Genomic DNA, 26,000 nt, shown 5'->3' with positions numbered 1-26,000 from the left:
GAAACCGTTAGCGAACAGCTTGGATCCTGATCAGACTGCACGGATGCGCAGGCTGGTCTAGATCAATGCTGGTCGCAAATGCACTATGTTGGTTTTCTCATGGTGCGGCTCATATCTATTTATAAAATACTAACAGTAAAAGGGTAATAATGTGGTAACATTTGTATTTGAATACAAGGTAGAATGAAATAAATGAGATAATATTGATGAGGTGTTCTTAAAGACTTTGTATCATTTCAAATTTAAATATGAAATAAAGTACAATCTATTTTATATTTGGATTTTACGGCGCACCAACACAGTATAGGTTATATGGCGCCAAACAGGACTACAAATTTTGGTTTCACATCTCATTTACATCGAAATAAAAACATGAGGTATGGAATCAAAATTTGCATACCTGCTGGATTCACAGAGTTACAGCAAAACCAAGTGTTAAGACCCTATTAGTCGCCTCTTACGATCAAGCAAGGATAAGGCAGTGGTTCCAATTCTTTTCATACATAGAACGTCCCAGAACCACATAAAGTACAATTAACGATAAGATCAAAGGTATACAATTAATGCAACATTAATACTCATTGGCGATTGATCATGCCCGTATATGTACACGAAGAAACGTATGGCATATAAAATTACTTTTTTTCTTGTCTTTTACTGACAACAAATTTATCCGTGACCAGATCAGCTTATCTTTCTGTCAATGTCTGAAACTTTTAGTTTCTTTTTATCACAAACTTTAACATAGAAATGGAATGTTCATCGGTTTTACATTTATCACATGTAATACCCTGTCAAAACATTGAAAAACATCAACAATCCATTTTTCCATTTGGAAATTTAATATCACCAGTCCAGCGTATCCTTTTGGAACTTTAACCGCGGACTGTGCTCTGAGTAAAACTGAGAATACCAGCGTCTATGGCGTGCTATCAAACTGTCTTCTTTGGTCTTTGTTAGCACTGGTTTGGACTGAAATTTCTTGTTGTTCCAAATAGATACGTCTCTCTCCACCTGACAAACATAAAACCAAACATAATTTAATATGGTGTAATAATAATGAAATAATAATAAAATATGATAATAAATGGTAGCTGATTTCTGCCATTCTTGTTTTCATGAACACATATATGCCGGTGACTAATACCTATCATTTCGTGCGTCTACTCCAAACGCAGTGATCTCCCTTGCCGCTCTGCCAACACAATGTTTTTAGCTAAAATTCAGCTAAGTAGACCTCTTTTAATTATATAATTGTTTAGTTAATTTTACCCCAATGTTTTCGTAGTTTACACTTCTTTTAGCACAGGCAAATGTCCAATAATAAAAAAAATAACGACTGTGATTGAAAATGGGTAATTATTTATAAGACCGCTAAGTATGCTGAAACTTATCCGTTCAAGATAATTATGCTGCCATTGATCCCAAGCCGAAACAGAGGCTTTTCAATATTTTCCTGCTGGCCAAGATATGTTATTGTCAAAAGTTTGGTAGATTTCTATATTATATCAACATATAAGTTTATTTTAAAACCGATCATCACGTGATGAACAATGGTCACGTGAATGTTGTGTGAGCGAAGCGGCAAAGGAGATCACTGCGTTGGAGTTTGCCCCGCCTTATGAAAATAAAACGTGTAAATATTTTGGTGGTTCATTTCAGCAATTTCTTGTTTTTTCTCCAAACACAAAAAAAAAACCAAAAGTAAGATCATAAATAGTGTTGCTTATTTAAGCCATGTCGTGTTTTCCTTTTGTCGTAACGAACGAGACGACTTGCATATTTGTCGTGCGATTCTGGCTGAAAACGCGAACACGCGAGCAATAAGAAATTATACTTGAAAATAGTACGAAAAGTGCAAGTATAATAAATGTTGAAGAATCTGTTCCAACACAATGGCGGACCATTCGAGCAAATTCTAGGCTACAATGATAACACAGTTCTACAATATATTTGCACCTCTGTGTATTGTAAATTGATAAATAACAAGAAAGATCCTGAAAAAATATCAAATAAGCCAGTCTAATTTTTTAAATATCAAAATAAACATTAAATTAAAATCCTACATTTATTTGTATTTAGCACAAGTTTGCCATAAATGTCATATTTCATAATGATAATTATCATTCATAGAGAAAATAAACTAAAATGCCTCCGTTTCATTGTACAGATATAAATAATTTCATTGTAAATTTTTAATTCAAATGACCTTAATGACCTTTTTTGTATTTTTTCTGACTATTTTATTCGTTTTAATGTTAAGTGAAATACTGCATAATTATTTCCCCTAAAAAGGTAAAATACTTGACCGTAAAATAGAAATGATTTTGCATTTATTTAACAGCATCTCTGAATTAAAGATAGTCAAAACAATAGTACTTGGCTAAAGGAAAAAAATCGATAATTTACAAACACAACTCAATAGTATTTACCTGAATGGCATCGCCGGCTAAAAAGATTTTTGCGATGATATTTGGCAAGGCCCAGTGCACATAAATGTTTTGCACAACCTTCTGAACCACAGGTTCCATCGGCGTAACAACGTGAAGCAAAATACACTTGAAAAATATACCTTCCATCGTTATATGTACAATTGCTGGACCAATCTGAAAATGGAGTTTATATCTTTAACCTTTGCAAGTGATTCTGCCTTTGCGGCCAGTGCAGACAAAGATCAGCCTGCACGTTCGTGCAGTCTGATCTTGCTCTGTACTGTTCGATATTAATTTTACCTAAACTTATTTGAATCTGCTGTTACTGAAAAAGTCTATTTAATTGACATAACACATTGGGTACTACATACATGAATAATCAATTATGTATATATTATAATACAAAAGTGTTGGTAAATATGTTGTTAGTTTAATAGCGAGCGTAGCTCGCGAGCAATTGCGCGAAGCGCAATTGCGAGCGCGTAGCTCGCCTTACGGCAATGTGTAGGCGAATATAACAAAGGTGTGCCGAATGGGGCAAAGTGATGTAGCTGAAAAATTTTCCTCTCGTCTGGGCGCCGCCATTTTGGGTGCCGCCATTTTGTTCTACTTCCGTCAAAGTCGGGAAAATTGTTTGTTTTTTTTTTTAAATTTTATATTTGAGTTACAATCTCTATGTTCATTAGGTGTCTTTATTTTTTAAAAACGTTATGTTACGGAAATAATTTCAATTTTGCTTTTATTTTACAAAGTGCGTGTCCCTAGAGGGCAGGTGCTCACAGGAAATGCTTTGTTGGCAGTGAATACAGAACTTCATTTGATTGCTGAATATTATCCATCACTCAAAAATAATGCAAGAAAGATTTCCAGTTGGTAGAAAAAAATATGATTTTCTTTTAAAAGATCAAGCATTGGCCAGAAAATGGAACAAAATGTCATAAATAAGCATAAAGCCATAAGAACGCCACAAACAGGTAATGACGTCACCGTGACACCGGCTTTCCATAAATTTTGCAATGCATGATATTCACTGTTTCAGGTATAATGACACTAAATTTTTGTTTCTTTTCAAGTGAATAGGTTCTCGGAATTGTTTTAAGAAGTGAATAGTTTCTTTGCCGTTTAAGCCTACGCTCGCTCAGAGGCTTTGCCTTTTTCATATTAGCGAGCTCGAAGAGCAGGCCCGAAGGGCCTGCTCGAGAATCGAGCTTTACGGTAACGCAAGTATACTTTCACACTTGGTGATGGATTTGAAAAGTTTCGTCGGAAGTTTTAAAAAAGCGCACCCTAGCGGATTGGTGCTCACAGGAAGTACTTCTTTCCGGAGTGAATACAGAACTTGATTCAATTGCTAAAAATTATTCATCACTCAACAATAATGAAAGAATGATTTCCAGTTGTTTGAAAAAAATATTATTTGCATTTAAAAGATCAAGCATCGGCCAGAAAATGGAAAAAATGTCATTAATAAGCAGAAAGAAACGGGAACGCGGTAATGACGTCACCGTGACACCGGCTTCCCATAAATTTTGCAACGTATGATATTCACTGTTATAGGCATGGTGACACTAAATGTAGACTTTTTCATTATAGTGAACAGGTTCTCCTGAATTCTTGTGACTAGTGAATAGTTTCTTTGTGACAAATAAATGATGTATAATATTTTTAGATAAATCCGATTTCTTTGAGCTCGCTTTGAGGCTTTGCCTTAGTTCATATTATTAAGTATTTCTGTGTTTTGATAATTTACTCCTAAACCTTAACGGTAATTTATAAACAGCATGGAACTATTTCACATGAAACACCTCTTATTCAGCGTTTTTGGTGTAAACAGTTCTTGGATGGAGATCGGGGAACAGTTTTGGATAGTTTACAGAATACTACTTAACTACTGGTCAAATTTCAACAAGATCCTGTCAAGAAACAATTAATAAGGCGTTAGTGTGTTAATACAGTTGTAATCAACGACTGGGTCAGGTCACAGGGAAGTAACTCAATGAGCTCAGTGGACTGAAAGTGTATTTAGGGCTGTTCAAGTGGTCTCCCTTAGGTGTAGTTTATACAAATCTATATTTTGTACGTTTATAAAAATTCTAAAAGGTTGAATTTCAACCTGATAATTCAATTTTACGTAATCAACAAATGCCACGATTGCTCAAAGCCCTCTTACCTGCATTGCTCTCACTTTTAACTTAAACAAACGAAACAGGCTACAGTCAAAAAATTTCAAGTCGTGCGTGACTTCCATGCAGCCAATATGATCATCGGGACTTGGTCTCTGGCTCCATGTTGCTTCCCAGTTATGATGCGCCCAGCTGATGTATCTGTTCCACATTTTATTAAGGTCATAACCCCCGGCAATAAATGGACGATGGACTTGCCTCAGATGAGCCGCATCGGCTGCGTTTTCTGGGATTTCCTGAAAGTGAAATTAATGTAGTAGGTTCGCAAAAACAATCGGCAATTTCCGCGCAACTACGTATACTCGTATGCCATTTCGGCATCCTTCGACAAAGTAGATTTTTTTTCATAAGAACCGGAGAATGCCGAAATCGCATACGTAATCGAACGGAAACTGCCGATTGTCATTATTGATTCCTGCCTTGAATAGATTAATTACCTTAAAAGGTAGTGCTATCAATTTAGTCACTGCCACATTCTTTAAACATCAAATATAATAAGTCTCTTTCCTTTTTATATTGTCTTATTTTCTTATTCTAAGCTAGTATGTGAGTAAAAGCAGGGGACCTCCGCAATCTGACTAAAGTGCTTGATCTTCTAAACGAAGATCTGAGAACGACCCATTCACATTCGTCTTCTGTATATTTTGGATTTCCATTATTGCTATTTTTATGTTATCCAATCAGACGACTTGTTCGATTGTCAAAGAGTAAGAAAAATATACAGTTATTCCAGGACTCGAACCCGGGACCCCTCGCTTACAAAGCAAGTGGCCTACCGACTGAGCTAACCGGCTATCTGATACATTACAACATAAGAATTGTAAATATCAAAAGTCAATGCTACAGGTAGATTTGCAAGATGTTGTAAGCTAGGCTCTGATTGGCTAGTGAAAGGGCCGTCAGAACGAGGCAATGAATAGGTCGTTTTCAGATCCTATGCGTAGCGTAATAGGAGATGTACTTTAGTCAGATTGGGGACCTCCGTTGCCGACAGGTTAAATTCGCTGACTTTGAACCACTTTCGCCTCACCGATATGGGTCCGAGCCTCGGGCGTTGAATTCTTCATGTTAGGAAGCCATCCAGCTGGCTTATGGAAGGTCTGTGGTTCTACCCAGGTGCCCGCCCGTGATAAAATAATGCATGGAGGGGGATCTGGGGTCTTCGACCACTATCAAAGTCACTACAGTCATGACCTATGTACCGTTGCGACGTTACACCCAGCAAAATATTTCTAAAATAATACCGATGCTGAATTATTTGCAAAAACGCACGCTTTCTCAATGGGCGTGTTCTGATAAATTACACGTTCTCGAAAGTTTATCAATAATACTAGGCCTAATGTTCGATGAATTTACAAGAAATAACTGCAAGCTGCTCAGAATAAATTCTGAGCTATACACTTTTAATTGTGTTGTTTCAATATCTAACTAATTTCCAGTTGGTTTAAAGGCGAAACTTATTTTCAGTGACAATATATTTTTACTTCTATATGCGCATTAACGTGATGTTCCGTACGTCCCTTGTACCGAAACGTTCCGTTCGTGATCTCCTCAATTTCCGGCAATGTCCAGTACGGCTCCGATCCCTCGGCATGGTACCACACGTTTATCCAGCCATTTATTTCAACAGTGTTCCAAGATTTCGCTCTAGCTACATCGGGAACTGTAAACATTAGAAATAGATTAACCTTGACCCTGTAAATTTTTAAAACGGACTGGTCCATCATACATTTTGGGCAATACCATTTATCATTCGAAGGGATGTTCCCTGAAATTTTACTGCCTGAATAGCGAACAGTGCAGACCATGATGTGCAGGCTGATCTTGATCTGCACTGGTCGCAAAAGCAAAATCACTTGCCGCCAGCAGCTTAAAGGTTAACAACAGATTAACCGGTCGTACGCCCTAGTCCGTTAGTCTATCTGCTCGACTTTACAAATACGTACAGTATCAAATTACCAATATAAGATGTCAGGAGTTCGAACCCCGAGTGAAAAATCCTGACTCTGCCTGACAGCTTGCAAAGATGGTACTACGCCATCAACAGATAAATATAAGAACACCGCCGGATTTGTGCCGGAAATAAGCCGTAAACTCCGAAGCTCTATAGGTTACTTGCCGTATATAACACGAACAAGTTCAAACTAAGTGAAAAGGCAGTGTAACTATATTTGTATTCTGTTACTACACCGACTAATAGACATTTTCGAATTAAGTCTACGTGGACTCTGGACACCTAAGCCGATAGATTTTTCAAGGGGACCGTCTCAACATAATTTGATCATATTATGCGCGGTAGGATATTGAGTTTATAACGGCAATACGGTCATCATCACTATCATCACTATGCGGTAGGTGATATAAATTCGGATGTGCCTGTTTTTAGCTCGACTTTTCTTCGCCGTTGGTAAAAGTTTTTGATAAAGTCAAATATCTCTTTTACTATCAAATCTATTGACTTGAAACTTATAATAGGTATTTACTATCAAAGTCTACACCAGGAGAAATAATCCCAATAACTCTGGTTTGAATTTTGAGAAAATTATGCCCCTTATTAACTTAGAATTTCTGGTTAAAGCTTTCGATAAAGTCAAATTTCTCTGTTACTATGAAAGCTATTCACTTGAAACCTAAAATAGTTATTTACTATTGAATCTACACCAGGAAAAAAAACAATCTTCATTACTCTGATTTGCATTTTGACAGAATTATGCTCCTTTTTAACTTAGAATTTTTGGTTAAAGTTTTTGATAAAGTCAAATATCTCTGTTACTTTCAAAGCTATTTAATTTAAACTTACAATAGTTATTTACTTTCGAAGTTTACACCAGGAAAAACAATCCTCATAACTCTGATTTGAATTTTGACAGATTTATGCCCCTTTTAAATATAGAATTTTTGGTTAAATTGTTTGATAAAGTCAAATATCTATGTTACTATTAAAGCTATTGACTTGAAACTTAAAATACTCATTTACCATCAAAGGCTTCACCAGGAGAAACAATCCCCATAACTCTGATTTGAATTTTGATAGAATTATGCCCCTTTTTAACTTAGAATTTTTGGTTTAAGTTTTAGATGAAGTCAAATATCTCTGTTACCATCATAGCTATTGACTTGAAATTTAAAATAGTTATTTACTTTCGAAGTCTACAACAGGGTAAACAATGCCCATAACTCTGATTTGAATTTTGACAGAATTATGCCCCCTTTTCACTTGTGTTTGTTAAAATTTTTGATAAAGTCGAATATATCTGTTACTATTAAAGCCGTTGACTTGAAACTTAAAATACTTTTTACTATGATCAAAGTCTACACGTGGAGAAATATTTCCCATTACTCTGGTTTGAATTTTGACAGAGTTATGTCCCGTTTTAACATGGAAAAGCTGGCAAAGCTCTAATTCAGAGTCAAGTATCAAGAAAAGTCGAGCGCGCTGTCTTACTGAATGCTCTTGTTGCGTGTTTCTGTCCATCAGAGAGAAGTTATGGTACACATATCGCCAAAAGTTTTAAAGCGAGCCATGCGCTCTGCACGTCGTCATAATATGGTGAACATTTGTGCCAAGTTTCTTTCAAATCCTTCAAGCAGTTCAAGAGTTACACATTGCACTCGAAACAAAGTTACATGACCTTTGACCCCACCCCTAAGTTTGACATTGACATTGTCTCGATGTGGTGGACATTTTTGCAATGTTTCTTTAAAATCCCTCAAAGAGACCAAGAGTTACAGAGCGGACACGAAACAAAGTCATATGACCTTGGCACCTAAGTGTGACATTGACCTTAAAGCCAGCAACCTTATACAGGCGCTTTGCACGTTGTCTTGATGTGGAGAACATTTGTCAAGTTTGTTTAAAATCCTTTAAGGGGTTCTCGAGTTATAGGGCGGAGTCGGCAAGAAATTGCTAACGGACAGACGGACATACAGACAGACACACTGACAGACAGACGGCCAGATGAACACCTGGGGTATACCAAAATACGTTCCTTCGGGCGTATAATAACAACAAAGGAATGGAGACGCAAGATATTACGTTTTCTACAGTTTTCACAGTGTTTTACATGCTAACCTACATTATGATCCCAGCTTACCAAGTTTAAATATTATTTTCATTTCCGACGACGACGACGATGAAATACGGATACACTGCGAACAGATTAGCTCATCTTTTCAATTTTGTCGCAGATGTGCAACTTATAATATTGAAGAACATTTCAGGAAAGTGTTATGAAGCTAGATCAAATACTTTTTGCGATATGCATAACAAAACACCTCTCTTGCGAACAGACAGACGGACAGACACATCCAAATCTTATCCTGTGCGGTGACATAATAAGCCAGACCTTAACATCATTATAGGATTGTTTTCCTACCACACATAAATTAAAATAATCATGCTGAGACGGTCCCCTTGAAAAATCGATCGTCTTAGGTGTTCACAGTCCACGTAGACTTAATTCGTAAATGTCTAATACTCGCAAGGAAACATCTAATAAGTGATGCGGCATACGCGCTGACGCGTAAAGTTTAAAAATGCATGAATTTTGGTTTTCTTTATCATATCATGTCTTTTATATCACTTTATTATGTGCAAAAAGGCTCTTTATAATATTTAGCATATATATGAAGTCAACTTACCTTTTTCGGCATATGGAATTCCTGTGCATTTCCCGTCATGACCTCTGAATTTCCATCCATGAAACGGACACTGTATACAATCGCCTACGACCAGGCCACCGATTGCTAAATTCGCCCCCATATGTGGACAATAAGCGTCTAAAACATGAGCCACGCCTTTTTCATCTCGGAAAACCGCTAGCTCTTGGCCTAAAATATGAATAAAAAAATGAAAACTCGGTGTAAAAAAAACTTTCACTCGGTCGAAATAAAACCTTTGTTCCCTATAAATTTGATTTTTTAAATAATTCCCGACACTGACTTTCGTCGTTTAAAGCCGGATAGTCACACTAAATTAATACTGGACCGAATGCCTCGAAAAGGATGGTGCATTAAAGTTAAGTTTTATTTTTTCACACCACATTGTGTATACCTGCAGAATTCACATGGCATGTATACATATATGCTTGACATTTTGTTAGCAATTACTTAATAAATAATTTCAGTATTAAATGTGTCATGAAACTCAGCTCGAGCACCGCCATTTCAATTCTGTGGGTCTGAGATGTTTGTCGATTTGATCTGTTTGATTGAAAATAGTTATTCGCATCAAACATGACCACACACGAAGTCCATCAATTTACACCCACTCAATTTAGTGAAAATGTTCTTTATTTCCCAGCGGTTTATGGGTTTGCTGGTTGGGGAGGGTTTTTTGTCCTATCAACACGGTAGCTATGCATCGCATAAGTATTTATAATCGTATGGTAATGATTTTTTTACTCGTTTTCGACCTCTTAAGGCCTAGATATCATACTGACATCACGCCACCTCAAATGTGTCCTAAAGTTATCAAATGTTATCTTGTTTTAATAATGTTATCATAAACAACACATTCTGACCTTGCAACTAAACATCGCATGATTTGGACCATCAAGTGCTTTAAGTCATTCTCCTTTTCAATACTCCCTTCCACATTATGCTTTTCTTAACCATGAAAAGTTTGATAAAAAAAATAGAAAAAAATGTCTCTTACAAAACAAATGATCTCAGTACTTGCAAGAGTGTTTTGCATGATCATATCCAATCATTGTAGAACTTTGCCGCTATGTCGACGGCTCATAAGATCAAGTCGTTTTACTTTGATATAAAAGGAAATGGATTCACGTTAAATAAAATTGTTTAGCATGGACTGAATGATATCAAGTTGTTTGACCATGGAATAAATGCTATCATGGATGTATAAAATCGACTTGTCTTACCATCATGAAATGAATCTATGAAATCAAGTTGATCTACCATAAAATGCATAACATAGATCTATAAAATCAAGTTGTTCCATCATAGAATTGTCCCACCTGCATGGAATAAATGACATGGATTCATAAATCAAGATTTAGGCAAAGAATTGAAAGATATAGGTCTATTCAATCACAGAATAAATGTCATTAATTCAAAAATAACTTTTTTCCACCAAGAAGTGAATGATGTTCCACTACATCGGAATAGATGATATATATAGATGATATACATCTATGAAATCGGGCTCAGGCTACTCCACCGTGGAATAAATAGAGTGGATAATAGTGGGATATATATAAGAAAATTGTTCCACTGTAGTAGGAATGGCATGGTCTGTAAAATCAAGTTGTTCCACCATAGAATGAAAAATATGCATATAAAAGAATCAAGGTTTTCCGCCATGGAAATGATGTTATGGATCTATAAAATCAATGAAATGATATATATCTATGAAATTAAGTTGTTCCACCATATGTAATTGATATGGACATACAAAATCAATTGAAAGAATGATACAGATCCATAAATTCTAGTTGTTCCACAATGAAATGAATACTTTGTGTTGTTCCACCATGGAATAAATGATGTGGATCTATTGAATCATTTTTTCCACAATGAAATAAATTACATCGATCTGTGACAGCAAAGTGTTCGACCATTGATTATATTGAATGAATTGTATAGATCTATGAAATTAAGTTGTTCCACCATGGAATGAATGACTTTCTGTCTATAGCGTCAAGTTAGTCACCCAGTCAAATGAAACATACCTTTCGAAGTTGTATGTTTAGATTGTTTAATGCAGATTTACCATTAAAAGCTACACTGCACTGAAGTACAAACTGAAATATACCCACAATTACCTATAGCATGTATACTTTTGGTTTCTCCTGTCTTTAGTCTCCAGCCTTCAATGATTGCGAACCAGCCATTTGGATACACTGGCGGAATTTCTCCTACATCTCGTCGTTTCTTCACAATGTTTGCAATTTCTTTCATCGAAAATTTCCCATCTTTTTGATAACCGAGGTCGCCTAGAATTCTTACTCTGTTCAATGGACGGAACAACAAGATGTAGAAATGATACGCTATAAAACTTACAAGAGCTATAGCAACATATAAGAACGGCGAGAGAATATCCGTGTTCCGTATACTGGAGTTTATTCGTGCAACATTTTTTTCCAACTGTATAGTGGTCAAGCGGAGCAGCGGTTGTATGGTGTCGTTAACAATTACAGAAAACAAAATAACAAAAGCGCAAACCACTAGTATTCTTATCGCCGACATTTTAAATGGATCGCCGTCCTTTAAATTTAATATATTTTTTAATTGAATTTTGACTAACTTGAATATGAACTGATTACATCTATATTTAAACCGAAAGTACGAACTTCACATTTGGTTGCAATAACCATTAAACACAATATAAATCCAGATGTATTTTTGTCGTGTTTATATTGGATTTCCGGTGTCATTAGTTAGCTATCGATTAACAGCAAACTCCACATATCTAATGACCTTAACCCAGTTACGTGCCGTCAATGCAATTAAAGGTACACTCTCGAAATAATGTAAGCATATAGAGAAGTAATGTCAAAATTTAACAAACATTTAACATGCCATCGCGAGTTCATGTGTTGTGTTTTAACGTTTCTGTTAATTATTTTTTCGAGGGTATTAAAGGGACTCACCCACACCTTTTAGGCGAAATATAATATTTCGCCAAAATCCATATAAAGCGACTACTTGACATAAGTAATGACAGTTTTGATCCTTCTTTTTTCGGTATATATAAAAGTCAATAGACATCCGAAAAATGACAAAATTGATTCGTCCAAAAATATTTTTAATCAATAATTGTTAGTTTTTATGGTGCTTATTACATTAGTTCTTGTTTTTCAGTATTGCCAATATTCGTATGTAAACCTTAATTTTCGAAATAAATTTGAGTTTTTTTATTGTTCTGTTTTTTTTGTTTTGTTTTTTCAAACTGTTTTTTTTTATTCACATAAAACATACGAAAACTTCCGCTCAGGTTTTCTATGCAACGATCTAAGTTTGGAGTCAATGTCAACTTTGTCCGGGCTATTTCTTTAAGAAAACATAGACGATTCTAAAATTAAAAGATTAACACATACTACAAGTATATAATTCCGCTTTTGGTTGTTAAAATATGAAACTCAGATTTATATATTTACATTCGCCCTATTCTTTTCCATTGAAAATTATGACGTTCATTTCATATGAACAGCAAAAGGAAAGGCGCGAAAGTTACGTTATCGCTGCTTAGTGATAACCGGCCGCTGTTTTGACGACGTCCGCGTATAGTCAGGGAGAACCTTCCTTAGATGACGCCGCAGTTGTTCCGTCTGGTGCACAGAATGGCCGGGAAGCAAATTTTGCCACAAAATATGTGCAATTCATAATATTATCTTGTTTACAAATGAAAAGAAAATATAATATAAATATTAAAAAATGACACTATTTTTACCGTGTTTATGTGAAATGAACGACAGAATAGGATCAGCAAATTAAATATGAATCGCACCGAAAAAAAATCATTTCATTTCTTAAATACATTTTATTGCCACCAAGAACAAAGCATATCTGCCAAATCAGTAGGCGAAACAAAGTACTGATATTGCTCATGACAGTGCCCTAATTACACATACTTCGCAAAGTTATTTATTATTAATTTTGATTCCGGTGAAATCTGGACTGAATATACATGTAATTAAAACGTCATACTTTACATCTGTGTTCCAATTCTTTATGTAACCTAAAAGATAAGCAAATACAAAGATTGGTTGCATTTCTTTCCGAGAAAAATTCATATGAACGCACAGTGACAGCAAGTGGATGCACCAGTGTTTAAAGCATCACTTGAAACATGGTCCTTCTTGGCCGTTCGCCTCCGGACTTTGATGGAGGAGAATACTTTGAAAATATACCACCCTTTTCCGGCGTAAGTAAGTACTTTCTAAATAAAGGAAGGATTTTGTGATTGATCGACAATATATAAAGGGGTTAGCGAGATAAAGCTTTAACTTAAAGGTTTATATGGTGAGGGCAGCGATTGCAAATGGTTTTGCCTTTGAGCATTGATTACATGTAACAATCTCATGACGTTATTCATATATCAATATATGTTTCCTTGCAACAAAATTTTAGCACAAAACTGTCAATATGACACAGAACTATATGACACTGAACTTCCATCACCGTTCTCATCATCAACAATGACATCATGATCGTCATTTTCTCATCTGCATCATCACTAACAGTCTCATCATCATCATCATAATCACTCTCACCATCATCAATATTCTCATCATTATAATTATTATCTATTTCATCATCATCATCATCATCATCAATGTCGCCAATATCCTCAGCAATTAAATATGTCATCTTCGCTATCATCAGTTTTTCAACATTGCCTTATTCAGCACACTGAGCATCACGTGTATACTAGACATGAACATTGGTTTTACAATCTTACTGCATTTTTTATTTCATTCTTACCACGGAAGTAGGTTCAAAAAGAAAATCAATGAAGATGTTCATAAAATCGTAATAACCTTAGCAACAACCTTGATTTTGTCTGTACTTCCTTACTTTTCGGACTATACTAACTTTTTCATTTTGTTTTCACTTATCAAAAGGTCTAAAATTCAATTTTCTTATTGTAACATTTTACATGTAATAAAAATGTGAACGTTTTTCTTATTCTAAAGTAAAGGCAAACGTTCAATTAATCTGGATACATTACGGCCATTCGACCGATTCTTTCTGGCACTTCGCTCCTGAGCTGTGCCCAAAATATGTGCATCGAGATAGCGATTCTAACTGGAACTTCTTTCTTGAAGTGTAATCAGAATATATATTTTATCGCCAGTCGAACGGATCTGTCTGCAACATCAATTTATGCTCAGAATATTCATTTTATCACCAATCAAACTTCAACCTTTTACTATGCCCTGGATATACATTTTGTCACCAATCAAGCATGCCTGTCTGCAACTTCAATAATGGACTGTCTTCGAAATAGTTAGTTATGTTATCAGTCAAACGTGTCTTCCTCCAACTTTAATTTTGGACTGTGTTCGGAATAGTTATGTTATCAACAATCAAGTTTGTCTTTCTGCAACTTCAAACTTTAACTATGCTCAGAATATTCATTTTATCAGCAATCAAGCGTGTCTTTCTGCAGCTTCAATTTTGGACTGTGTTCGGAATAGTTATGTTATCAACAATCAAGTGTGTCTTTCTGCAACTTCAAACTTTAACTTAGTCTGGCTACCGACTAGATAATCTTTTTCTTTTTAGAAAAAAAATCTGTAAATAATTCTGACTTCATCAGTCCTGGCTCTAATGTTTTGAGAAGAAAAGGGACATAATTATACAGAATTTGAATAGTCTCAAGAGTTCTCTCCTATGAACAAAACATTAGGTCTGAACACAGACTAACTTTAACTAAGCTCAGAATATTCATTTTATCAGCAATCAAGCGTGTCTTTCTGCAGCTTCAATTTTGGACTGTGTTCGGAATAGTTATGTTATCACCAATCAAATGTGTCCTTCTGGAACTTCAATCTTGGACTGTGCTCAGAATAAAACTGGGAATACCAGCGTCTGTGACGGGCTATCAAACTGTCCTCTGCAGATATGGCAAATACCGGCTTTGCCTCGTATCTCTTGTTATTCCATATCATTATATCCCGTTCCGCCTGAAATTCAAAAAGGTCAGCATGTTTTAAGAAAGTGGGGGTTGGTAGGAGGTGCAAGGGGTACAAGAAATAACAAGAACATAAGATTTTCATTAGGCACAGAGTACTGGTTTTGATCGAAAAATCTGTCAATTATATCAAAAAGCGTAAATTACAACCGTTCTCTTAAACTAGTGGCAGAAACCACAGAAAATATTAGTGGGAAATGACGGTGGAGGTGGCTAAAAATGAACTGAAATAATATGAACATAAACTTTAGATTACGCATCTACGACAGAATATTGTCACGGGCTCCGCGATTGAAATTCCCATTTTTTTTTCGACCAAATTTTTTTTGGCATTGATTAAGCACGCTTTGATCGAAAGACCTATGATTCACAATACCCAACGTAAATTGAAACCGTTCTCAAAACCTTTTTGAAAAATAAATTTAGACGCACAATCCATACTGTTCCATAAGCAATTTACCAATCTGTACAGTATGAGCAGAGTATTCACAACTAAAGAAACAACAAAGAAATTTATTGCTTTTCTTTCTGTTAAAAAATGTCAATCAATCTCATATTCAATATAAAAAACTGATATCATGACTCATCTCGATAAAAATGGGATTATGTATGCCTTTACGGAAAAACGTCTTTAAGTTCCGAACATGTATTGCTTAAAACCGTTTCTGTCAGCAGAAAAAACGTAAACTATTGATAAATTATAAAAATGCTCGGTATGTTTTTTTTGGGTTTAACATCACAGTGACACAATTATAGTTCACATGGCGACTTCCTAGCTTTTAACACGGGTGTTTCTGGGTAAAACCACCGACAGCTGCTTCCTTGATTTCATACCAATACTCATGCCTTTGTTGCGATATTGAAGTTACCTGGGTCAAACTTTCACTTATTTTCTTTTCCGAGATTCGAACCTGTGACCTCCGGAACAGGAGTTCAACACTACATCCCTTTCTGTTCGGTTTGTCTACCTGTATGGCTTGTGCGAGCATGAAGAACTTTGCTATAAAGTTGGGTACGGTCCAGTGAATGTACATATTATGCATCAGCTTTTGGACCATAGGTTCCACAGGAACTATCGACTGGACATATATGCCTTTACCAAAGAAACTGTCAAACTTCAGGTACATAATTGCAGGACCAATCTGTAACACATTTTAAATAATTCTTATATTTAAAGAAGGTAGTTAACTATATTTGTGCATGTAATAATTTAAATATAGTAAATTTTGTAAAACTAATTTCATTCAAAATTTCCTGTTAGAATACATACATTCCGATAGCCTTAATGACAAAACTTTGAATCGTTGAATATCGCTTTATTAATTTCTTGTGTCTACTGGTAGTGAAGAAAAATTCCTGAGAGAACTGAATGCAAATATTTTTCAAATCAGAAAACAAGTTAGAATATTTAAAAGCGTTCCACCAGGCGATCCCGTTTAAAATGCAACCATCAAGATCTCAAAATACGCTGTACTGATAGAGTCAGTGCGTGCTCCCTATATCAACGCAAAGTGCGAAGTACGATGACGAAGGTATGCTATAAGATAGCTTCGCTATTGTACATGTACGTGCATGACGGAAGTACGCTCTGGTCGTAACGCCAGGGAACACCGTTGCACGGCACTCTTACCTGCATGGCTTTCACGTTCAAACGATAAAACGGAAGCAGACTGTAGCCAAACACTTTCAGATCGTGCGTGACTTCCGTGCAGCCAATATGGTCATCTGGACTTGATCTCTGGCTCCAAGTTGCTTCCCACTGATGATGAGCCCATCTGATATATTTATTCCGTATTTTATTCAGGTCATAACCGGCGACATAAAATGGGCGGTGGACTTGATTAAGATGTGCCGCGTCGGCGGCGTTTTCTGGGATTTCCTGGAAAGAAAATTAAATGCTTAAAGTGATCAAATAGCTGTTTGTTTTTGTAGAAACTAACATCAAATATAGCCTTTCTCTGTTGACACTTCTGTTGTCGTATATGAACCTGTACAGCAATGTATCCTAAAAACATCAAGCTATTTTGCATTACACTGAACAGCATGATACATAAATATGAAGTTTTTATTGGCCAATGTTTTTATCAGGAAAAACTGCCGTCGCTAACATGGCTATTGTATATGCTACAAACAAATAAAGAAAGAAATCATTTTAATATTGCCAGAAATTTTAACATTTTGAAGAGATTTTTTTTAAAATTGAATGAAGTATTTTGTCTTACATATAGTTATCAATAGATCTAATTTTTTTAAAGATTTACCTCTATATGAGCATTAACGTGGTGTTCCGTCCGTCCTTTGTACCGAAACGTTCCGTTCGTGATCTCCTCAATTTCCGGCAATGTTCAGTAGGGCTCCGATCCCTCAGCATGGTACCATATATTTATCCATCCATTTGTTTCAACAGTGTTCCATGATTTTACCCTGGCTATATCAGGAACTGTAAACACCAGTCATATGCAACTGATTAGTATGTTTACCTAAGTGTTGATGCATAGGGGCCTGTATCAAAAGCCTTTCAGGGGACGCAGGGGGTGGACGGAATGATCTATCATTCAGAATTTTATATATAGTCCCCTCCCTATGCAAAAAAGGTAGATACCTTGTAAATTTTAATAAAGCCTAAATAGGCCAATTTCCCTGTCGGTGCTTGCGTATCGCAAACACAGAGATTCCCGCGTATATATGAAAAATTTAAACATAACATTAAACTAGGATGGGAACGAATATACATCAAAGCTACCACCTTTTAAGTGTTCCAGTAGTATTCAATAAACTGTCACATCAAATTCATCATTAAAACATTGTAAGTCATGCATGCATAAAGCAACATTGACAAAATGTTAAAATTGTAAGTGATTAAATTTACATAGATCTAATTTATATATCGATATATGTTTTCGCGTGGTGAAAAATACCACTTTTTCTATAATCGGCAGCTGTTTCCCTTTTATGTTTGATACAGTATTGACAACGGTTACTTCGGAATATAGAAACAAAATCAACTTACTTTTGCCTGCATACGGTATTCCTGTGCATTTCCCGTCAAGACCTCTGAACTTCCACCCGTGAAAAGGACACTGTATACAATCGCCTACGACCAGGCCACCGACTGCTAAATTAGCTCCCATATGTGGACAATAAGCGTCTAAAACATGGGCCACACCGTTTTCATCTCGAAATACCACTAGCTCTTGACCTAAAAATGGAAACTGAATTAAATTAGCGATTTCAGTGTTAAATGTTATATACTGTGGTCTGGTCGGATGATGGAGTCCATTCGTGAGCTTTGTAATATAATTTTAGCCGGTGCATTGGGGCATGAGGGGTGTTGCACTTCCAATTAACTCTCATGAGCAGACTCAATCAAACCGAGTCAGCAGTTTAGACGCAACCGTTAGAAGATGAAGTGTTTCCCGATAAGCACTGTATAGGATGCAATACATGTATTGTCAAAAGCTGACAAAAATTTCCTTCCCCTGTGGACTGTATACAGAAGTGTTTGTATAACACAGAAGTGCATAAACGGCACAAATCTCAACTAAATGAACGCATGTGCTAAGAAACTGACAAATTTGTGCTCCAGGTGCACCCATCGTTTGCATTTGATTCGGAATATAAGAGTTTTAAATTCCTTTAAATCATTCTTACAAGAACGAAAATTTTCTTCTAGTTTCGGGTTTAATTCACCTCTCGAACAGCGTTGGAACCACCTGATTTGATAAAGATACGGACAGTATGTTTTATCTACATCCTGGCTATCAGTCTACCAGTATTAAGCGGTTCACGGTTTAGTGTGTGTAGCATAAAGTCGTTGGTGTAAATGACCATGATTCTTAAGTTGTTCTTCCATGGATTAAATGACCTTAGATCTAAAATAATAAGTTGATCTACCATGGATTAGATATCGGGGATCTATAACATAAAGTATTCAATATGTCGTAAAACTGGGTTCTTTCAACACTACTCGAATGTATATAGCATGAGGCATTGGCCTGTTCAATGCACCTTTGATTTTATTACTTACATTGAACATTACACGGCAAGCTAAAACTTACCTATAGCAAGTATACTTTTGGTTTCCCCTGTCTTTAGTCTCCAGCCTTCAATGATTGCGAACCAGCCATTTGGATACACCGGTGGAATTTTTCCAACATCTCGTCGTTTCTTCACGCTATTTGCAATTTCTTTCAACGAAAATATTCCATCTTTTTGATAACCGAGGTCGCCCAAAATTCTTACTCTGTCCAGTGGACGGAACAACAAGTTGTATAAATGATACGTTAGAAAACTTACAAGAGCAATAACAACATATAAGAACGGCGAGAAAATATCCGTGTTCCGTATACTGGAGTTTATTCGTGAAATGGTTTGTGCCCAGATCGTCAGTTCAAAAACTTCTTCGTTCACTAACACCGAAACAAAAACGACTAAAACACACATCGCTAATTTACTGACCAGCCACATTTCATATATTTTTAGTTTTTACAAAATGCTGTTACAAAATCCATTTATTTTATCCAGTTTTATATATATTGTGTAAATCCATTTTTGTATTATAATTATTATCGTTATTACTTAGTTTTATTATTAAATTTTAGTTTTCATGATGTTGTATTTATATCTTAAGTACTATAAACATCTCCTTTAATAACCTCAGCGTACTACTAACCAAGCCATGCATTGCTCAATGCACAAATATAAAGAAAACGTGTCGAAAGTATTTGTAATATGAGATCAATATGAAAAACATGAATGGAGATGTAAATTTTGCAGCGTGACGAAAATACATCAGCTCAAAGAGGAGTAACTCATTTTTAATGGGCTCACATCGTAATGGTTGAGGTTATGGATCTTCTCTAACATTCAAATTCATATCAATTAGTCGGAAAAGTGTAGCAACCTACCCGGGATGAAAAATCTCTGCCAAATATTTGGACATTTACCTGTTAAAAATCATTTAAGCAATATTCAATTTTCTCCCGGAAGTCTGTATGTCACATGGGCCTTGAATAATTTTCAATGAACTTGTAAACTTGTAAACTTGCGACCTATTGCACTACAATGAGTACTTTTAAAAAAGGATTGTTGCGCATTTGTTGAGAATTGCTGTAGGCTGACTATCAAGTTGTTACTATGTCGTTGTGTCTAGTCTGTATTAAGTTTGTAACTCAAGGCTACAAGGCCCTGTCATCTTAATATAGGCACGACTTTGCCTATTTCTCATTTAGTAACCAACACTAAACTTATAACACAGTACGTATATGTATGGAACAAACATCATTTGAGCCGTGCCATGAGAAAACCAACATAGTGGGTATGCGACCAGCATGGATCCAGACCAGCCTGCGCATCCGCGCAGTCAGGATCCATGCTGTTCGCTTTTAAAGCCTACTGGAATTAGAGAAACCGTCAGCGAACAGCATGGAGCCTGACCAGACTGCGCGGATGCGCAGGCTGGTCTGGATCCATGCTAGTCGCAAAGCCACTATGTTGGTTTTCTCATGGCGCGGCTCATTTATACTTTATTTATTTTTTAAGTTAAGTATTTGTGTGTTTAATGTTTGACATGCATAATATAGTCAAACCTTTTACAAAAGTCATCTAACAATAAGGCAAAAAACTGGGCTTTGAACCAAGGTGACTTGCAGTTTAAAGTATCCTTGCTCTATTATCTCAAAGTAGGTTTCTTACAGGCTGACCTTTAGCAATATCAAAACAATGGTCTTTCTTGAGAGTTGGCTGATCGCACAACATTGACCGTTTGTCCTTCCAAAATTTCAATTGATCAGTATGTGACTGTATATAGAGGTATTAAAAGTTGTTTATAGTAGTGAACTGTTTAGTCAGTACTCATTGCTGCCTATTCAGAAGTTGTTCTCCTAAGGAGAAGGTGAACCAAACAAGAACAACAACAATACCCTATAAGTAATCACCATTTAACATGAAAGTATCATACAGAGTCCACATTCCTAATTAGACATTTATCAGAACAATGGTGTTGATAACATCTGAGCTAAGTTTATAGCTCAGTCACTACGTAAGTCTGCATTTAAGCATAACCTTGTGTACACAATACATTTCATTTCATAAATCGAAATTTCGCATATTGGTCGCTAAATACAACAATAATATCCAACATTCACAAAACCCCATCAGACTGTCTGTTTGCCTAGGGTCTACAACATCGTTATATCATCTCATGTTCTATCAGTACTACATACAACCGCCTCGATATCCTAGTGGTACAGCGTCCGCTTCGAGTGCGTGAGTTCGTGGGTTCGATCCCCGGTCGCGTCATACCAAAGACGTAACAAATGGTACTAGTCGCTTCCTCAGCATAAAGAGGGAAGTGCAAGGACTGGTCAGCCCGCTGTCAGTATAATGTGACTTGGTGGGAAATCTTGTCACGTGTCTACGGCGTGATATCTCAGTGAGGCAGCACTATAAAGTTGGACATTGTGCTCACTGCTACAAGTAGATACCGTCGTTTATACGACTGAAAAAGACGTTAAACCCGAACACGCACGCACGCACACGCACGCACGCACGCACGCACGCACGCACACACACGCACACACACACACACACACACACACACACACACATACTACTACTACATTCACTGTTTTGTTTACCGCGGAGTTTCCTTTTGCTGCATCTTGCAGCAACTTTCGTACTTGTTATAAATAATAATGTGGCAGCCTATAATACTAAACCCCATAATGAACTCGGGGATAGAACTCACAGAGGGGTTCTCGGCTTGTAATGCTCGTGTAGAATAGGCAGGGGAAACGGCTGAAAACCACTAAATGACAGGCATGGAGTTAAACTTTGAATATTTTGAATACATTATAATAACATACTTTTCGAAATGCAAAGCGAATGGTATTCAGGTTAACATACAGTTGAACTGAATTGCTTCATTCAGAATTATTTTGAGAAGAATTTCGGTAGCTCCAATCTAGAACTTCGATAGTTTCAGATCGAGAAGAATTCTGATGGTTCCAGGTTGAGAAGAACTTCAGTACTTTAAGCTTGAGAAGTATTTCGGTAGCCTAAGATTGAGGAGAATATTGTTAGTTTCAATTTAATAATAATTTCGATAGGTATGGAGACCCCCACGTCCAAGGTTGAAGTCTCGCTCCGGCTGCTTAATATTGGATAATAAAAAGTCTGGACATTAGGTATGTTTTATAAAGAAATTTATTTATTTTTCCAAGATTTTTTAATAGAAAACATATACAGATCTACAAACATTTTTTAAATAAAATAAATACATGAAAATAGAATAATATGTAAAAAAATCAACATTTAACAATCAAACTGAATAAAGCGTCTAACAATAAAACATACACGCCGTTACTAGTAATATTGAAACAGACATCAGATCCTGGAACAAAAAAATGACTTACAGACAATGTACGGTAATCGATGTCATGTTATCAATTAATAATTCAAATTTAATTTTCGATAAATACACTTTCACATGAAATATTTGTCTTATAAGTAAGGCAACGTGGCATCTAAAAATAGTTTTTTCTTTAAAAAAAAAGTAGTCCCATTGCGTTGCTCTAGTTACCTCCCTTGACAGTCGTGTCTAACACTTGTATTGTTCAAATAAGAATCGGCGTGAAGTTGGCAGTACAGCAGTAGCAGCAGTAGGAGCAGTTAACTGCTGTAACTGCTGGCAGTAGCAGCAGTTAACTGCTCCTACTGCCAGCAGTTACAGCAGTTAACTGCTCCTACTGCCAGCAGTTACAACAGTTAACTGCTGCTACTGCCAACAGTTACAGCAGTTTATTGCCTGTCGCAGTTAACTACCACTAGTTACAGCAATTGATCGTGTTTACTAACACCAGTTAACTGCTACTACTGCCAGCAATTATAACAGTTAATAAAGCTGTACTTCCAGATGATGAGAATGACATAAGGTATTTATTTTGTCAGTGTCCTACATATAATACTGCCAGCAGTTAAATTGTGTTATTAAAATCAGTTTTACAAGTTTCCTTCAGATGTGTAATGGGCCGTAAAACCTACCCTTCCCGCTTATACATTTGTCCGTATCGTTTAAAGATCATTGAAGCGTTCTTAATCTATTTCTATCAAGAATTTTCTGCCCTTGAAACCGACTTTCAAGGGCAAAAAATTCAGGATCAAGCCTGGGTACCTATGATTTTAATACATATTTTCGTTCTAAACTTGATTCTCAGTAAGTATACAAAGTTTAAAGAAATACTGCCCGTAGGAAAAGTTTTTGCCCTATAGGAAATTGTCCCATTTACCATTAAATTCTCCTATAAACTATGTACCCTGCAGTTAAATGGTTTACAAGTCTCTCTCGTCTCATTTATGTTTCTGCCAGCAGAATGGTCTATGAGATACGGTGTTCCGTTAGGACAATCGTGACTTTTTATATAATTCTAAAGCGCGATGCACGATGATACGATGACAAAAACGCGATGGCGCGATGGCGCGATGGCGCGATGGCACGATGATGAAACAACGATGGTACGATGGTGAAAACGCGATGACACGATGATGAAATCGCGATGGTACGATGGTGAAATGTCGATGTAATATCGCGTTTTCATCATCGTACCATCGCGTTTTCACCATCGCACCATCGTGCCATCGCGTTGTCATCATCGTGCCTTCGTGGTTTCACCGTCGTACCATCGCATTTTCACCATCGTGCCATCGCGTTATCATCATCGTACCATCGTGGTTTCACCATCGTACCATCGTGGTTTCACCATCGTACCACCGCGTTTTCACCATCGTACCATCGCCTTCCGGCTGGAAATGCTTAGTCCCGTGCACTTGTACTTTTTGTCAACAATAGATGAATGTATCTTAATGTATTTTGTGAGAAGAAATTTACCATTTAGATTCTGCTGTTTTGCAATATTGTTTTACAAAATGTTCATGCTCAGTTCATTAAAACTGTGTAAAACCTTCAAGGCTACGTCCTTTGTATTTTATGTATGCATGAAAGTAAATAAAAAGCTGGGTGTAATAGTCACATGATATTATTCAAACTCAGCTTATTCTTGTTAGGATGTAGAAGGTATATAGTGCAATGTGAAAATGAGATTGTATCAAGCCTGTATTTTACTGACATATAAACTGTACCACTGCGCATGACCACCGGAATGCAATGGTACGATGGTGAAAATGCGATGGTACGATGGTGAAAACGCGATGACACGATGGTGAAAACGCGATGGTTCGATGGTAATAATGCGATGGTACGATGATGAAAACGCGATGGCACGATGGTGAAAACGCGATGGTACGATGATGAAAACGCGATGGTACGATGATACGATGGTGAAAACGCGATGGTACGATGGTGAAAACGCGATGGTATGATGATGAAAACGCGATATTACATCGACATTTCACCATCGCGTCATCGCATCATTGCGATTTCATCATCGTGTTATCGCGTTTTCACCATCGAACCATCGTTGTTTCATCATCGTGCCATCGCACCATCGCGTTTTCGTCATCGTAACATCGTGCATCGCGGTTTAGGATTCAATAAAATGTCACGAATGTCCAAACGGTACACCGTAATGAGAGCATGTCACTTCCAGCAGTGAAATCACCAATGAAAACATTTTTTTGAGTTTTCTATGTGTTACTGGCAGCAGTCAAACGGTTTATGAGACCAGTATACCAGTTTTTTTACATGTAACTACCAGCGATTAAATGTTTACAAGGCTCCTCTTACTGCTAGCAGTAAAATGCTCATGACAGCAAAAAACAAGGCTCCTGTTAAAGCCAACGAGAGCAATTTACCAGTTTCGAATATATTTCTGGTGTATTTACTGCTGAAAGAAAACCACTCAAGCCGCATTCAGCCCCGAGTTCCTAAAAACAAGAGTTATCCTTGGAATCACCGCCCCACCTCACCCCGGGTTCCTCCCAAACAAGAGTTTTCCCCGAATGGCGGCCACCCGTGCCGGGTGGGGGACGACCCCCTCTACAACGGCCACCCGGTCCCATCCAAAAGTCAAGGTCTGGGGCGGAGCTGGGGGTGCCCAAACTGAAAAAAAGTGAACATTTCCAGAAACGGCCTCGGACCAACTTTGAGACCCGCTCACGAGTAAACAAGAGTTTTCCCGGGGTAGCCGCTATGCTGGCCCCCATACACCGTCACCCTCTACAACGGCCACCCGGTCCCGGCCCAAAGTCAAGGTCCCGTAGGGTCCTCCTATTAACTGCTGTAAGCATTTTAGGCCACCCCCGCCTCACACCTCACCCCGGGTTCCTCCCAAACAAGAGTTTTCCCCGAATGGCGGCCACCCGTGCCGGGTGGGGGACGACCCCCTCTACAACGGCCACCCGGTCCCATCCAAAAGTCAAGGTCTGGGGCGGAGCTGGGGACCCCCAAACTTTTGTCTTATTTAACAGTCATGATGTTAATCTATACAATGTACATGGATGAATACATTGATGGATAATTGTCCTTTTTTGGTTTGCCTGATCTTCCTCGCAGTTCTATTTTTAGTCGGGAGCTGGCAAATTCGATTTTAGCACATAACAACTTCCTTCAAACTGTTGTCTGTATTTTTACTTCAGTTATCATTAAAAATAACTATTTGAATATATATGCCTATAAAATACATGTACTGATTTTATTCAGAAAACGTGCCCGGGCCAAATTCGAAACCATCCCTTGCCATTTAGAAAATCGCGGGATTTTCTACTTTC

The 26,000-nt window shown here is 37.0% G+C and overlaps 1 protein-coding gene and 1 pseudogene across 2 annotated transcripts; both read right to left on the bottom strand.

Moving 5' to 3' along the window:
- Positions 1 to 184: 184 nt before the first annotated feature.
- LOC123557356 (cholesterol 7-desaturase nvd-like) lies at positions 185 to 12,086 on the bottom strand. 2 transcript variants are annotated; one of them, XM_045348800.2, is made up of 7 exons: positions 11,401 to 11,521; positions 10,498 to 10,593; positions 9,257 to 9,445; positions 6,100 to 6,278; positions 4,603 to 4,851; positions 2,433 to 2,606; positions 185 to 1,014 (listed from the first exon to the last, which is right to left on the bottom strand). In XM_045348800.2, the coding sequence occupies exons 2-7, from the start codon at positions 10,544 to 10,546 to the stop codon at positions 847 to 849; spliced, it is 1,008 nt and encodes a 335-aa protein (XP_045204735.1). In that variant the 5' UTR covers positions 10,547 to 10,593; positions 11,401 to 11,521; the 3' UTR covers positions 185 to 846. The 2 variants fall into 2 exon arrangements, with proteins under 2 accessions (XP_045204735.1, XP_045204727.2); XM_045348792.2 differs by lacking the exon at positions 10,498 to 10,593 and having other exon boundaries at positions 11,401 to 12,086.
- Positions 12,087 to 14,853: 2,767 nt separating this feature from the next.
- Positions 14,854 to 19,990, bottom strand: LOC123528575 (cholesterol 7-desaturase nvd-like; annotated as a pseudogene).
- Positions 19,991 to 26,000: the final 6,010 nt, after the last annotated feature.

This window comes from Mercenaria mercenaria, chromosome 15 (assembly GCF_021730395.1).
Source record: "Mercenaria mercenaria strain notata chromosome 15, MADL_Memer_1, whole genome shotgun sequence".
Classification (NCBI taxonomy): Eukaryota; Metazoa; Mollusca; class Bivalvia; order Venerida; family Veneridae; genus Mercenaria; species Mercenaria mercenaria.
Note: the sequence above shows the minus strand (reverse complement) of the source record. Positions and strands in the feature narration are given on the sequence as shown.